We start from the raw sequence: 17574 nt of genomic DNA, 5'->3' as shown, positions 1-17574 counted from the left end.
TGGCAAAAGCAAACTAAGGAAACTGGAAAAATTAAAGTATGTTATTTAACATTAATGCTGCTAGTTACATGATACAGAATATCTGTATTTTCTTATGCCTTGCTATTAAGAGCGATCCTTTCTCTCCCTCCCTTATACCTCCTTGTTCCTTTCTTCTTTTTCTGTCTCTCCCTTCCTCTGCATATTTGATCACAGAAGTCGTGGGGAGAGGGGGATAGTACCCAGAAAATTCTTAAGCAGTGTATGACATCATAATGTCATATATAAATAGACAGTGGGTAGATTAGAATTGAAAATTCTGTATGTGTTAACTCTGATCTCTTGGCCTATCCACTGCCTACACATTATTATCATGGTTTTCCTATTTCTTACTAGTAATTAATCTATCACTTTTTGCTGTTTTCACTCATCTTAGCCTTAACTGGGGCAGTTCTCTGGTTTGAGTTTTGTTTTTGTTTTTTAAGCGGGCTCCACACCCAGTGCGGGGCTTGAACTCATGACCCAGTGATCAAGACCTGAACTGAGATTAAGAGTCAGGCACTTGGGGCGCCTGGGTGGCTCAGTTGGTTAAGCGACTGCCTTCGGCTCAGGTCATGATCCTGGAGTCCCTGGATCGAGTCCCGCATCGGGCTTCCTGCTCGGCAGGGAGTCTGCTTCGTCCTCTGACCCTATCCCCTCTCAGGTGTTCTCTCTCTCTCTCATTCTCTCTCTCTCAAATAAATAAAAATAAAATCTTTAAAAAAAAAAAAAAGAGTCAGGCACTTAACTGACTGAGCCACCCAGGCGTCCCAGAAGTTCTCTGGTTTTTGGTGTTCTCTCATCTAAGCATTCATCTACACATCATTTTACTAGTTGTCTCTTAGTTATTCATCTCTAGCCCCTGGATTTCTCCCAGGAAACAGAGTCTGTGGTGTGGGTGTCCTGGATACGGGCTTGTTCTTGGGAAGTTTACTTTGGGAAGCGATACCAAGGTACAGGAGTAAAGAAAGTGAGCAGGGAAGGAGGGAATATATTATCAACTGCCAGAGGCAACTTGGGCTTCATCTGACTGATACTTGTTGACGAAAGAAGCACTGCAGACTTGCCCAACTGAACAACGGGAGGTGGAGCATTTGTACTGGGAGTACATTTGTACTCCCATCCTCCTTTGGCCAAGGGCTGCCTCAAGACTAACTCTCCAGCATATCGAGGTTATGCATACATGAGCACCTAGTGGGTTCCCATGCACAAAGTGATTGTTGGCTCAGCAAGAGTGGAAATAAAAGATGGGCTAATAGGATGTGGAGAAGGGCACAAAAGGTATCTAAAAGTCCTCACTCTGCCTTTCCAGTTATGTGTTTCTAGTTGCTTGTAGAAATCTGCACTTGGACATTTTGCCTTCAGTACAATCCCAACGTGTCCAAAATTTCAATTGTCATCTTATCCTTCAGTTCCCTGACCAAAAAACTAAAAGCAGAAATGGTTCAAAATATTGTTGACCTTTAACATCATTGGTGTAACATTTATTGAACTCATCATCCTTGGGGAAGAGCTCCCTGGGCTTTGAGAAGGGTCAGGACCTTTACTTTAGCTATTGGCTTAGACCTAGAATTCAAAGTGGTGGTTTAAGCCCTCAAGGGAAAAGAAAAAAGTGAGACCCAGTCTTCTCCTCCAGCTATGGCTGGGAGAACCTGACACCAGTCTTGGATGGTCTGATTGCCTAGAGGATGAAAAGAAAAACCAATGGCAGCCTACCTAGAAGGATCCAAGGTATGACAATTCTGTTGTTCCGCCACTCTAAGCGTGGAAATTATACAAATTTATGAAAACGGAAGAATTAAGTCCAACAGCTTCCTGTAGTTACAGTATGTTCTCCTAATATTTTATCTGCCCAAACCCACCACAATTAAAGTTTAAAATACCATGAAACTCGAAATTAAAGTACGTTAAGAACAGTTTTACTGAAAACAGGAAAATTGTGAGATTCTGTAGAACTATCTGAAGAGGTTATTTTAGCTGAATACACAATATCTGCATGGTGTTTAGTCAGGATAATAGAGGCAATCATAACACCCTTAATTGTACAAATAAGCTCCTCGTTACCATTTAATCACAAAATCTTGGCAAATTAAAAGCACCTGCCACGTTATGTCTTTCGGCTAACTCCAAAAATTTCACAAACTTTTTGCTACAAAATAAGGTCTCTTTGTTTTGTCATTCAAACCCTCACTCCTCTACCACCACCACCCCAACCTGTGAAACACTTCCTACTCTAGAGCCCCTTTTCTCCAGCCAGCAGGTCACTGTTTCTCAATACTCCTTTAAAAGCAATCCCATTCTCTACACCGTGCACCTGTCCAGTACCTGTTCATCCTACAGCTTAAGTAACACTTTACAGTCCAGAGCATTGTCATATACAGTATCCCACCTGGGTGCTTATATATACCCTCTGTAGCATGTGGGCCAGTTAGATTTGTTCCCATAAGTCAGGTTTAATCCCTTGCCCAAAATCACAAAGCTGGGATGGGTACACTGTATTAAGGAGTTTTCTTTTCCTAAATCTATTTGACTTCCTCCAAAATTAATGGAGTTGTTCTTATATTTTCCTATCTAACAAGATGGGAAAATGAAAACAATTTCCCCACCTCTCCTAAATGCATAATATTTATACAGTTCTATTTTGTATTTACAAAAGCAAATATTTTTGTAGCCCAATGACTGTAGCTTTTGTTTCTATCTCATTTTTATTAATTTTTTCAGAATGTTCATTCAGCAAAGATTTATGGAGCTCAGTGTGTAAGGCAGGAAGTTAGTGCTTACAAAGTAGAATTATTTAATTATTTTCAAAGCCCCGGAAGGAAATAAAGTTGAGCATAAATGCCAAAATCATTTTTAAGATTGACCTAAGAGTTGATTATGTAGTTAAAACATAAGCTGATAAATCTTTAAATTAATGGTAGGAAATCTGCTACTCAGTGCCAGTTGTAACTCAGAATACAATTGCTATTAATAAAACCCAGGTCCTTATGTCTAGGAGATATTTTAACTTTGATTTAAAGTTCAAATATATTTTTAAGCAGATTTACCCACAGACAAAACGAACACCTTTTTTACTAACAGATAATCAGATTTTCACTCTTGGAATGTTTGTCCCTTTAAAATGGTGGGGCACCTGGGTGGCTCAGTCGGTTAAGCAATCTGTCTTCAGCTCAGGGTCCTGGGCTGAGCCCAGGAGAGCCCAGTGCCCCACCTGGGGCTCCTGCTCAGCGGGGAGTCTCCTTCTCCTTCTCCCTCTCCCTGTCCCTCTACCCCTCCCCCACACTCCTTCTCTCTCTCTTGCTCTCTCTCTCTCAAATAAATGCATAAAACCTTTTTAAAAAATTTAAGAATGGCATCGTTAAAATACATGCAAAGAAGAGAAAAATATAACCATATCAAACATCATATCCACAATAATACATTTTTACAAAGTGAATTTTGAGTTCTTTTAATATTTCCGGTTGCCTGTGAATCCCAGGAATAAAGATGGTAGTAGCATCAGATAATAATCTATTCCTTGAAGCTAAAGGAACAGTGGTTAAGAATGAGTTCCTAAATCCTCTTAGTATAGTGGATATTGATATGTAACTTTGCTTTTTCATAGAGCACTAAAATGTCACCTTGGCTCATAAATTATGAAAAAAAAGAATGAGTCATTAAATAAGGAAAATGGTTTAAGCTACTGAAGTAAAAATCAGCTCTGTAAAGTTCATCCTGTAGCCAAAAGGATTTTAATTAAAAAAAAAAAAAAAGCTTAAAAGACCCTTGGTAAAAAGGGGTGAAACTCACGGTGAATAAATTAAATAAGTAAATTGTTTAGAAAGACATTACCTGAGGCTTTCAAAGTTTTCTTCAAACATATCAGAGGTACATATATTTCTCAAAATGGGGGCTCTAAAAATTCAGCAATTTAAATGAGGTTGTGAGTATAGAGATTACCCTCCTTTTTTTCTGCTGGGTTCAGGTTATTTTTATAATGTTTCTCAGTAAGTGGGCCTTATAATCAGTGATCCTGACTGCATCAGCCAGTTTAGAAATGCTTCTGCTTTTTCTTTTAAGGGAATGTCAGATATGTTTGACTCCTATATTAGTGTCCCAATTTGTTGTTCCTTTTTTGATTTTTTGTTTTATCCATCTTTCTCCCTTGAAGAAAGAGAGAAAACATATTATATTGTCTAGCAGCATCTTTTAAAGTACCATTGATTCTTCTGAATATATAGCAATAGTAATATTTTCCCAAAGTTTTACTTTTAGAGAACCTATATAGCATGGACAGTTTATTCAGATTGCTCTAAAATTTTCACAGTAATAGACCTCCATACTTTGCCCCATCAGTTATAAAGAGACTTATTTACATTCCTCTACTTAAAAAGTCACTTCAAATTTCCCTGCTCCCTGTTAAACAATGAGTAGTTTCAATAGGTAGTCATACCCTTCAATCTCAGGTTCCTGGACTTTCAGATGTCCCTAGAGTGAGAGTGGAATGCATTTACATTGTCATTATCTAAATGACCTGTTTATAAAGAACTCCGCATTCCTCAAAGCTTCACCCTAGGCATGTCAAATTCTTTAGCGTTTTAGTCTTGCCACACTTCTTAAGAGTTTATTGATCTAGACGCAGGAGGACATTCTTGAGAAATGAATTCTTCAGTGATTAGGCCATCAGGGGTTTTTGCTATTGTTAAGACAGATTCTCAACCTTAAAAATTCTTTTCCTAAGAAGTCATTAAGAACTCAGGAAAAGCCCATTTTCCATTTAAATAGAAAATGACAGCACAGAAATGGGTCTTCTCATAGGTTATCAGGACAAAAGCTCTGTGGGGTAGATAGGAGTCATCTCAGACTGCTTCTTCCCAAAAAGAAGGAAGCTGTTAGCACAGCATTCAGACTCAAACTCAGTTACAAGACAGAGCTTGACCAAATGTTTTCCCCTTCTGGGAATAAGATCCAGATCAGGGAAAAAATTATATCAAACTTACTTGTCTAGAATTTCTAAGCCTACTGTCTAATATCATAGCCACTAGCCATTTGTGACTATTTAAATTTACATTTAAAATAGTTACATTTTTATAAAAGTATAATTCTTTTCCCCAGTCATACTAGCCACATTTAAAGGGCTGAAGAGTCACATGGCTACAATATTGGACTATACCAATGTAGAACATTTTCATCATCATAGAAAGTTCTATAGGACAACACAGTTCTAGATGATTTATTACATAAACTTTTTAAAGACCAATTAAGCCACTACTTAACCACTTTTTTGTTATGTTAATCACCATACATTACATCATTAGTTTTTGATGTACTGTTCCATGATTCATTGTTTGCGTATAACACCCAATGCTCCATTTAGTATGTGCCCTCTTTAATACCCATCACTAGGCTAACGCATCACCCCACCCCCCCTCCCCTCTAGAACCCTCAGTTTGTTTCTCAGAGTCCATAGTCTTTCATGGTTCATCTCTCCCTCCGATTTTCCCCCCTTCATTCTTCCCCTCCTGCTATCATCATCTTCTTCTTCTTCTTTATTTTAACATACAATGTATTATTTGTTTCAGAGGTACAGGTCTGTGATTCTACTTAACCACTTCTTATACTTAAAAGAGGATTCAAGAATTAATCTTTTCCAAGGATAAATTATATGAATGATTGTCTTGGCTCTGCTCACTGCTAATCTTTCTCTTTCCTGCCATTTACCCCAAAATTATTCAGGAGCATTTATCTCATGAGTTAGAATATCCTGTTCCTTCTGCATTAGTAGCTGGTCTAATTTCTAAGATAAAGACTTTGAAACTAATATTTAGGAGTTGCTAGATAAATAGAACAACTGGCAGTTGGATTCCTGACACCCCAGGTCCCCCATGATTCTGCTGAGTCCATCAGTATTATTAATAATGAGATTCAGTTGATTTTTTTAAGGGGGTTAATACCTTAACGCTATATTTTATACAAAGATAGTTATTTTAATGGAGATGTAATACTTGCGTTTAGATAATTAGTTTGGAATTTTTCATCTTTTGATATCTGTGCAGATAGCTTGATTAACATTTAGTACTGACTCATCAAGACCTTGAAAAAGTCTTTATTGGGGGACAGTTGAATTAGTCCTCAATTACTTGAGTTAGTGCCCAGATGGGACCATGGTTATCAAGCCTGATTTCCTGTCAGAACTATCAATGGATCTTCAGAAAGACAGAAAGAAAGTACAGTGCTCAGGGCCCTGTCTCCCCTATCCCCAGTTAGAATTGCCAAGAGCCCAGCCCTGCCTATGGTTTTAAATGTCCACAGGTGATTTTGTTTGCCCGTCAGGTTTGAGAACCATTGAGGTAGATGGATTTATCACAAGAAACCCCAAAGAAAGAAGTAAAGTCCAGTTTTTCTGAAGTAAAAACACGATCTCGGTGCTTTCTAACCTTTTTCATATATGGCACACAAAGAAAGTGGCGATCTTTGTACAGCACCTTGGCAGGGACTAGAAGTGCAAGCAGCAGCATGTTAGGCCCACTGAGGGCTGAGGTGGTCCCCGCCCCACACACCTGTAATCCATTCCCAGCCCACAGGTGTCAGTTGGGAAGTTCTGCTCAAGGTCCTAGTAAGTATGACCTAGTTACATATGATTGTGTTGAAAAGGCTCTTTGGTGATGGGCTTGTAAGTCAGGATATTTCTGACAGCAACACCAAAGTACACTTTGTGTTCATATTAGCCCAGCATACCTCAAAACTGAGAAAGAGGCTGGAATGAAGTGCCAGACTTTTTAGGCAGTTTGTCTAAACATTTGGACTTAAAAACTTTAAGTAAAAATGTGTGGTTTTGTTGTAAACAAATACATTGACATTACCTAAGTGTATTTCCAAGATATTTCCATTTATGTTTTATTATTATGAAATGATGAGTCTTACTAGTAGCTTTATAATTTATCAGTGGGCTGAAATCTAAATTTATATTACCTGTTACTTCAAACAAGGAATTAAAGTATTTGAAAGTGAAGCATTTAACTCCTTTTCAAGTGAATCACTACACATTTTCCATGTACTAATTAGTCTTTCTCTTGCTCTGATTCCCTAAAACAAAATACGTCAACTGTTAACATCACTATCATAATACTGTGTAGGATCCTTGTATTCAAATCAGAAGAGAATTATTGGATTTTACTTTAAAGAACTTGAGCATCAAATTCCAACTTGCTCATGGAGCATTATGTATTTTTTATGTCATTATTTACTACTTTAACTGAAAAGCTGTCATAAAGTTTACACAGCCAAAGTCAGATAGAATATGCTGTTTCAATGTAAGTTACAGAAACAAGTTAGTTTTGGGGCGCCTGGGTGGCTCAGTCCGTTAAAAGTCGGCCTTCGGCTCAGGTCATGATCCCAGGGTTCTTGGATGAGCCCTGCATCGGGCTCCCTGCTCAGCAGGGAGCCTGTTTCTCCCTCTCCCGGTCCCCCCGCCCCCCCGGCTTGTGTTTCTCTCTCTGTCAAATAAATAAATAAAATCTTTTTTTAAAAAGTTAGTTTCTAAGTATTAAAATATAGAATATTTGAGAGGTGTTTTAATGAAAGGAACCGCTAGCCTATTTCTAGAATATATTTGGAGATAAAGCAGATCTAGTATTTCCAATTCAATAAATCTGGAAAGAGTGAAAATTCAGTCAGATCAGTGAAATTGTTTAATAGGGACCGAGCTCTCATTGTATTGGATCCTGATTATTACGTTCAGTTTTTAGCTGTTGCACACCACATGCAGAGAGAGCCCCCACATACAGGACCACTCACTTTCAAATCATTAACAGCCCACTACTCAGCTGTACTAACAGCTCTTGGTTAGGTAGATTTGGTACCCTGGGGAGTTCTGAAATGATCCTGCTGCTTCTCCTATCATAGACAGTCTTATCCCATCTGAGTAATTATGGGACTATTATTAGTAAAACGGGATCCCAGGGAGTATATGAGCTGAAGAACATACACTGTTATCCAATTATATTTTACTTTAACACTATGAGAACATCATAGTTAGTTCTGCCAAAGGAATCTTTAGACCATCCTGTCACCTTGGTGTTTTAATGACATCAAAGATTCTCGAGGGGCTCATTAAAATTATCTGGGCATCAGGGGGTGCCTGGGTGGCTCAGTCGTTAGGCGTCTGCCTTCGGCCCAGGTCATGATCCCAGGGTCCTGGGATCGAGCCCCGCATCGGGCTCCCTGCTCGGTGAGAAGCCTGCTTCTCCCTCTCCTACTCCCCCTGCTTGTGTTCCCTGTCTCGCTGTGTCTCTCTCTGTCAAATAAATAAATAAAATCTTTTTTAAAAAAATTAAAAATTAAAAAAAACTATCTGGGAATCAGGGTGTCTGTATTCTTTTCAAGTTCCTCAAGTGGTGTGGTTGTGAGTTAAGAACCCTGGTCTAAACTTGAATTTTGATTTCTGAAGTAGTAATAAAGGGGGGGCGGTAATTACAGGATAGTTAACATGTATTTACAAATGTGTTGGGTAGCTTACTTTTTTTTAATTACTTAACATTTTTTTCTAATAAATTTTGGATGTAGATACAGATTCCTAAGACAGAATAAAGGTTTATAAAAACAGTTTTCTGGATCAGGACCTTACTACACTAGACAACTCTAGTAGGTTTCATCCACTTAATTCCCAGCCTTGAGCATGATATGAACACATGGTGCTAAGATTTTTCTTAGCTTTTCATCACCAAAGAGTATTTGCCAGAGGATATGATTGTTCCATTAATTTTGTTTATTTCATGTTTATATATTTTACTCTTGACTCTTTAGTAACTTTTTTTTTATTAGAAAAGCAGTATCTATTCTGGGGAAAACTTGGGAAATGCAGAAAAGTATAGAGAAAGGAAAAAATAATAATCCACAGTCCCACAATTCAAAATAATTTCTGCTAACATTTTTATTCCTTTGTTGTACTAAATTGTCAGTTTCTAGAGATGACTTCTAATTTTAATACTTAGGATTTAATATGTATGAAATTTTTCATAATGAAAAATAGTCCATTTCAGAAATGATCTCTGAAACACTCTACAGTTTGTATAATTCATTTTTTTTGAAGATTTTATTTATTTGAGAGAGAGAGAGAGAGAGAGCATGAGAAGGGGAGGGGTCAGAGGGAGAAGCGGACTCCCTGCAGAGCAGGGAGCCCGATGTGGGACTCGATTCTGGGACTCCAGGATCATGACCTGAGCCGAAGGCAGTAGCTTAACCAACTGAGCCACTCAGGTGCCCTACAGTTTGTATAATTTAAATACTATTTTTGCTTTTAGTTTTTCTGTTCCTAGTTAGTTTCTTCTTGGAAAAAAACCCTTCTTGGTGACTCAGTATTTAATAAGCTTTGACATGTAAATTAAACAGACATTTTTAAATCACAAATATGTCATCCCTTTCCACACATGCATATTTACCCTCTCAAAGTAGTCCACTAAATAAGTCAGGCTTGATTACCCTTGTATAGAAACCATATTGTCCCTTCAAGTAAATTTGCCAGGCTTAGAGTATGAACATTTGTCCTTAATCTGTACTATATTGAAGCTCCACTTAGAGGTGTGAGCCTTATTGACGTAACCATTTGACACAGGGGTCAATTTGTAGTGCCAGATTTCCAAGACTCAGTGGGCAATTTCAGTTGGACCCTGAGTATCATTTACATTTGGATACTCTCTGATCTCCATTATTTCTTAAAACATTCATGTTCCTGACCTCCACCCAATGCAAAAAAATTTGAGTCCAGTATTCTTTTGACTAATTTCCATGGTATGCTGTTGAAAAATAGTAATGATGAGATTGCTTTGAAAATTAAAATTTAAAATGGATAGAGACCTGTGCTTACTTGTGTTATATGAAGTGTGTGTATCAGTACAAATGAGTAAGCCAAAACATAAAAGCAGTTATACTTTATTCCAAGATTCACATTTGACTAAGATAACAAACATTCCCTTAAAACATAGAAGACACTTGAAAACATAAAGAGGTCTTAAATTTCCATGATAAAAGTTTTTTCTCCTAAGGAAAATTTACATCTGTACTTGGCTATTTATAAGTTACTTTCCAACACTGTAAAAAAAAATTGCCCTGAACTGCATATCAACACATCTGTTTCCTGTGTACATGAAATGTCACCTATAAATATGCCTTAGTCCCTTACTGGATAGCATTGCAGGGGAGAAAAAGAAGTTTGAGTTTAACTGATATGCAAATGTTGAGATTTTAAAATAAATTATTTTTTAAAAAATAAATTATTTAGTTTGAATAAAACTTTAAAAAAAAATAAACCAGTCACCAGTTTCTAATTTGACAATCAAAACATTTTATTGACATGAAACATTGGTAACTAGGCTAAAAATAAAATTGTTTAGATGTACGCTTTTCAGGATTTATCTTTTATTTACATTATGCATTTATTAGTCTCAAGATTAGTAAACTTTTATTGTAGATTTAACGCAGTAAACTAGTATTTGTTAACCATAATAAAAATGCTTATTTTCTATAATATGCAGGATGAAAATTATGTAAAGTGTATGTTGCAAATTGCAATTATAAACAGACTTGTCTGCTTACAAATGGTACATCATTGGCCTTTTACTCTCTATATATTATGATGATTCTCTTTTGAATGCTTTAGCTCTTAAGTCCAGGACCTCCTAAAACAAATATTTTTCTAGAGGCAGTAATTAAGTACAACATTAGCTGGAAATGTGAAACATGGTTTCAGCCTTTTTAGGAGCTAGGGAGATACATTGAGTCTTTGCCAAATAAATTTTAGTTTGCATATCCTTGAAATAATTCTACATGTTGTGTTATACTGTGAGAAAATCCAAAACAGTGTATATAGATGTCTATCAAAATTAACCTTAATGAAATATGTGATTACCTAAATGATGAGATATACTGATTATTATATTATAGAATTTTAATATTACAAGAGAACTAATATTTTTCTGATCAGTATACAAAGAACTGAATATCATTTTAAGCTTTTTTACTAAATAAGTAATCAATTAAATGATACCGTTTTCTCCTTTTAAATAGGTTTTCACCCTGTAATTTACTCTTTAAATAAGTCATGATGCTTTATCATCTATTCTAGTATATGTAAGAATATTCATTGACTATATTGAATATATTTATAAAGTAAAACCTAGTTGCAGCAGTATTGCAATTAGTAAGCTTCTCTATAACCTGGGAAGTATTTTACAGCATTTAATACTTGCTTGAAATGGTTTATAGAAGTTAAATCTGTACAACCTTGGGGTAAAATGTAAACAACTGCACTATTAGGAAGATATTAAAGTAGAGGCTATATTTACAGTGTCGTCTTTCAAATCTAGCTATGCTGTAAACTGATGTTTGCTGTATGCTCCTCCTGATTTGAAATAGATGAAAGAAAATGAACCTATTATCACCATGGTTCACACAATGATTGAGAACTCGGCGCTAAGACCCCAACTGTACCAGCAAGTAAGGTCTTGGACAGTGAATGATACTGCTTTATCATCTGCAAAATCCCTCAGTGACAGTTTTGGTTTATCCTCAGAGTTACTCATAACATTAGTGTTTTCTTATTTCATTTTTTGTTTCTGTCTATTTGGAAAAATGCAATTCATCCATGCTTTTTAAGATGCTGCAGTATTCTTAGCATGGCTTTGCTGAACATTTTGCTGTTGAATATTAAGTGTGCCATTTTCCTGAAGTTTTTGTGCAGAGTATTTGATATGTACTTGGAGGTCTGCAGTACATTTGCAAAATTTTTACTAGATTGCCATTAATTTCGATTAACTCTAAAAGCATTAGAACTGATTTCTAGGGAAAAGTTAAAAAAATTTTTTTTTCCTTTTAGGGGCAGCCCCCATCCCACCCTACCCCACCCCACTGTTTTAGGAATAGATAATATTTATATGGGAGTTATTTAAATCTAGTTTCTATACTGTGGTATAGTAAGACCTAAAGATAGCCACTTCTTGACATACTGGGAATATCTTCTCCCTGTAGTCTTAAATTCTTAAGCCATCGTATGCATCATCTTACGTCATTCTTTTCCCTAACTCAAAATATGTACCATGGAGCTGGCTGGCTTTACTTTAGGAGCTTGGTAATCTGCAGATCTGCAAAAGAAGTCATTTTATACATTCCTATCCGATTTTTTTGTATTTCATGGTCTAAATGTTCTTAGCTGTGTGTGTTGCAACATCAGCTTCTTCCACTTCAACACCTTCAAATTACTGTGGCCTATGACCTGTTATAATACTTTAAAATTCATACAGAAGAAGAAAATTAACTAACATGAAAAATGAATGTATTTTTATTAAAATACGAAAAAGCACCTATTTTAAAAAAAAAAAAAGAAAAAGCACCTTGAACTCTCTCTGGCTTTACAGGCCTCTGGTTTGCTTTAGTCATCTTGGGATCAGCATCATGGATGGGCCTTGAAACAGTTGGTAGGAGGGTGAGGTTACTCTTACTTCTGAACAAAGTTTTCTATCAATAAAGAAACAAAGTATTAAATATTTAAAGTTAAACAGCTTTACTTTTCAAAAGAAAATGAAATCTTTGTATTTTTATAGTAACCAGATTATAGAACCTTGACACTTCATTCCAAAATTCCACTGCTGAGAACCTTTAGCCCTTGTTCTGGAATTAATACCTTTCTCAGTATCTGAAGCTGTCACTTTATCATTTTATGTAAGGGTAAATGACAAGAGATCAAAGGCATTTTGTTGTAATAGGTTATACTTTCTACTTTTCATATTTTGTATATTTTCATTTGTGGGTTTTCAGTTTGGTTTGGATTGGTTTTCCTTTTTTATATTGATCAGTAATCAGGGTTGATGATGCAGAAGTCACTGCTGATTGAAATTACTCAGTTGCACTAAAAGTTCTAATTGGAATTTTCCAAAAGTGTGATATCGGAGAGTGGTCTTATATACCGGTGTCACTGACCAGACCTATAGATTTATATAAATATATTTCCTCATTATTATATTTCCTTATTAAATATATGAATACTTGAAGGAGAAAAACTAAAATTGTACAAAACAGAAAAATCTGAATGGCTAACATCAGCAGCCATTCCTGGGCGTGAGCTAGGCAACCAATTACCAGGTAATGCGTGTTGACTCTCAGTCCTGTCAAGTTGGGGTGTCTTCAGGCAGTCCTTTTTTAAAAATCAGCCATTAATATAGTACTTAAATAGTACAGGGCACCACTGGTGGATAACAGTGACCTTCAGACACACTTCCCAAACTATATTATTAATTTGCCTAAATTGAAATTAGATCTTATTTTTTTCTTCAGATTTCCGTTACCGTGTTATGATCCAAAGGAAATCTTCATGGAAGTTTATATTGTACACTCTTACAGTTTGCTTCTGACGTTGTATTACAGTGCTGTGTTATAGGTTCCTGAAATACACCTGAAAATAAGGTGGCACTATCATGTCTTATGACCTGTTATTCTGAATCATAGCCGTTGGGTTTTCTTGCAGGAGAAATGTTATGTTTGCATTTTCTTAGAAAAAAGAGGACACCTGAAAAATTACGTATGTGGGAATTTTTTTAGAATTGGTAATATAAAAAGGACATAAAACTGAATCAAAACAAATGCTAAATCAATCCACATTGTGTTGAAAAATTCCTCTACATTTATTAATCATTTTACCGTCTTTCACAATTACATTTTTGTACTAGAGTTTTTATAAAATAATAATAAATATTATTTATTTTTTAAAGGTACAGACTAATATTAGCAAATACCTACAGTCCTGTGAGGATTTTTGAGTCCTCATAAAATGTCTAATTTTATCAAATATTTCCCCAAAAATGCTTTTTGGGGTTTATATATATGTATTTATTTATAAATTTTAAAATATATACATATATATTTAAAAGGGATACTGTAGAAAGTTATATTTTGATTAACAAAAGTAATTTTGTTTTAACCTAATGCCAACCCTGTGTTTTTAAATATTGTTAGATATTTTATTATGAAAAAGCTTTCTAAATAAAGCACATTTCCTTATATGTATGTATGTCAATAAAATCTGTATAATACACTTCTCAAATTGAAGCTTGAACACTGCTCAACCTTTCATAATTCTACATAGCCCATTTTCATTTGCTTTTTTAGTGTTGCTGAGGTACTTCAGAAAAAGGTATTCAAACCCAGAACTTTTTTTTCTTTTGCTAAAGATGAATTTGAAAAATGATAAAAAAGTATTGCCATGAAACATTTTAGGCAGAACTTAATGAGAATATTCATGAAATTACTTTTTTCTTATTAGTAGGATTTTCATAATGAGGACTATTGAATTGAAGTAGCAAACTTCTTCAATTCTAGGTGGAATTTTTTTCAATAAACTATATCCATTTTTTCTTAAGAAAAGCCTCAGTAATTATTATCAGTAATGAAAAATAGACCATGCTTAAAAGTTAATTATTGGAAGAATAATCAATCCTGTTTCCTTATTCTTTTCTTCTGATAGGTAAAAGCAATGTATAGTGGAAGGCTGATTATTTTAAGATTTTGTTAGTGTCTAATGAATATTTTTATTGAATAATTTGATAAAAGGTTTAAATAAATTTTTCAATGGTACTAAAAATACAGAAACAACAAAATAAATTAATGTATTGTGCAGTATATTTATATGGCTATAAGGATCTATCACTCTTAAATTGTAACAACACAGTACACATTTTTTATTAATTTGCCACTGATGTGAAAATGAATATGCAGTAAGATTCCCTAAATAAAAATAGTATACCAATACCCTAAATTTGTATTACACATTGCTAAATTTCCATTTTAAAATACGAGGCTTTTTTCTGTTGACCCTGGGATATAGGATACAATTCATATTTTAATCTAGGTGTAGCACTATCCACTAGTTACATCAAAATTTTATATTCTATGGTTTAGTAAAGCTGTTTTGCATTTAACTTTAAATATTAAGTAAAGTGTATTTGGACATTTAGGAGCTAAAGGCTTTACATCTCTTAACTTTTTATAAATGAGAAAATTTAATTTTGGCATTATCTTCATTTTTTATCATGGATCTAAGCATTTTAAAACTTATTTTTCATCACTTTTGTTTTCAGATAAGAGTACAAATTACTTTCTTGGATCTAGGTGCTTTAATTTAGAAAGACAATTGACACTTCTTAGGACATATTCAATGATCTTTATTTTAAAATAGTGCACAAGTATTCTGACTTTTGTCATTAAATTCATTTTTCATGTGGTAATTCATTTCTATGAAAGTTTTGTTTAATCACTGCATACCCTTAAATAGTCACAGATTCATTTGCATGAGGACGTGAAAGTAATGTCTTGAAATGAAACACATAAATCCAGGATTTCTTATTGTATGTTTGTAATGCTTACATTTTTAACCTCCTGATACCCACATTTCTAGATTCATTCAAAGATACTTGCTGTTTAAATTATGCCTCCTTCTAAGATGTAACTGGCAAGCAGTTTTTTACAGTGGGTATATATAGTTATAACCTTTTTTTATCATTTTTATTCATTTATATGTGTTTATGTGAAGTTTAATTTTCCAATCTAGAATGTAGTGGGGATACATTACTCCCATCCCTACTTAGAGAAGAAGTGTGCCATTTAGTAAACACGCAGTGAGCCCAAGTCAATTTTTCCTGCTATGTTTTTGTTACTGTCTTAGCAGTCAATATAAAGTCAAAAGACAAGAGAGCGTGAAATATTGCTTGCAGAGGCTGTGATGTTACCTGTGGTATCACTGACGGGGATGGCTTTTGAAATCTTGATTAACACAAGCAGAAGTGAAGGTTTGTTTGACCAAAAGATATTGGGACGAAGCCGAAGAAAGGATGTTTAAATGCACTGAGCAGTAATTTCTTGTAGTATCATAAGACAAATGGCGTCAATGAACACATATAAACTCTTTATGAAATTTGACTATCCATAGTTTACAACATAGGCTTTCAGTTTTATGAGGTTTTGAATGAGTTTCCTGTTTTCAATTAAACTCATCCTTTTCCCCCATTATCTTTTAGTTCTTAAGACAGAAGAACAAGATAAGTTTATATTGTGTATGTGTGTTTATATATTATGTATATGTATACAGTATGTTACGGGTTTTGTTAATAAAGTTGTACTAAGATGTGTTCGCATTTGAGTGTACACATACATAGTTGTCTGATTATGTGTATACCGTGAAGGGTGGTTTTGACTGCTGAAATATGCCTGGTTTGAATATTTGATTCAGTACAGTTGCTATGATTGTATTTGTCAATTTTTCATTAAAATAATATGTGTCTTACAAATGGAAAATGTAAGGTGCTGTATAATTTGTTTGACCAACTTATTATTTTGTTTGACAAGCTTAAGTTAACATTTTTATGTATCTTGCATATTGTATCAATGTTAAATATTTTTCTGCTTTTGTAATGATCTGTGTTTGAATTAAACTTCTTAAAGTATAAGAATCATTAAAATCCCATTTTTGTTATTATATAAATCTAAAATGTTAACTATAGGCTAAGTATATTTTTTAAATATTATTTTTAAACTTGCTACCTGACATTTTTTCCTATAGCTGTCACAAGATGAATGTAGAGGCACATTATACAAATACAGACCTGAAGAAGTGGATATTGATGTAAGTGTTAGTATGCTATATATATTGTCAGTACTCTGTTATATTCCCTGCCAAAACATTGGAAATAAGCATGACAAAAAGCTTCCTCTTCCTCCCTTGCCCTCCAAAACGACATCAAATAAAGTAGCATTTTCTTTTACATCTAGGTTAGATTAAATCATCACTCCTCTATGTATTCTATAACAAACCCCCCCCATAATTAGCAGTTGAGCATACTAAGAATCACTTAAAGGAAAGTAAAAGGCATCTCTAATCAAAAAAAGCAAAGTAAAATTGTCCTGTCTTCTAGAGAAAGTATCAGCCTCTAAAAGTTCTATCACTACTTCCTTTTTAAAATTTAGTCTTTTCTTTTTTTATTATATTTTAGATTGGTTGACTTACCATGTCGTTATACTTTCTCATTTCAGTATATTCCACTTGGTATAGCTTGAGTTTTGTCATCTAACAAAGACAGGGTAATTATTTTAACAGCTATGGCAAAGAAAGTGAAATCTCCAGTTTTCTTGCCTACTTGTCATTATGCAGTCAAGTTTGGGGCATATATACAGTTTATCCAGGTTTTTTATTTTCAGACATCTGGACAACTGGTTTATTGTAGTATTTAAATTTTCATGGAGTATCCTCTGATATTTTCATAATTAAAAAATTAGGGTAATACCAAGAGTTTCAAACATTTAAACTATTGAAAATGATTTTTTTTTCTCCATTTAGCAAATTTTTATTTGTATTATTGCAGTTAGAAGCGATCTTTTCCTTATATTCTTTTATAAACATAAGAGCATAATTTTAAAATATAAAAACAGAATTCAGTTGATATTTTCGTTAAGGATTGCATATATCACTTAACATACCTAGCAGTTGGTAGGTAAAAAAATATTAACCACATTGAAATGATTTAAAGTTATATGAGA

General features: G+C 34.5%; 1 protein-coding gene across 8 annotated transcripts in view; it reads left to right on the top strand.

Annotated features, from left to right (window-relative positions):
- PLEKHA5 (pleckstrin homology domain containing A5) overlaps nt 1–17574 on the top strand; it is a 244241-nt gene that overhangs the window by 182024 nt on the left and 44643 nt on the right. For 7 of the 8 annotated variants that reach the window (XM_035028124.1, XM_035028122.1, XM_035028123.1 and 4 more), the window contains one exon: nt 16601–16663. In XM_035028124.1, the coding sequence (XP_034884015.1) occupies nt 16601–16663 (63 nt within the window). Of the gene's footprint in view, nt 1–11409; nt 11491–16058; nt 16095–16600; nt 16664–17574 lie in introns of all 8 variants that reach the window. The other variant, XM_035028131.1, reaches the window with a different exon arrangement.

This window comes from Mirounga leonina, unplaced genomic scaffold, assembly GCF_011800145.1.
Source record: "Mirounga leonina isolate KUSES-001 unplaced genomic scaffold, KU_Mleo_1.0 Mir_201, whole genome shotgun sequence".
NCBI lineage: Eukaryota > Metazoa > Chordata > Mammalia > Carnivora > Phocidae > Mirounga > Mirounga leonina.
The sequence above is the reverse complement of the archived record's forward strand: the minus strand, read 5'-3'. Positions and strand labels throughout refer to the sequence as shown.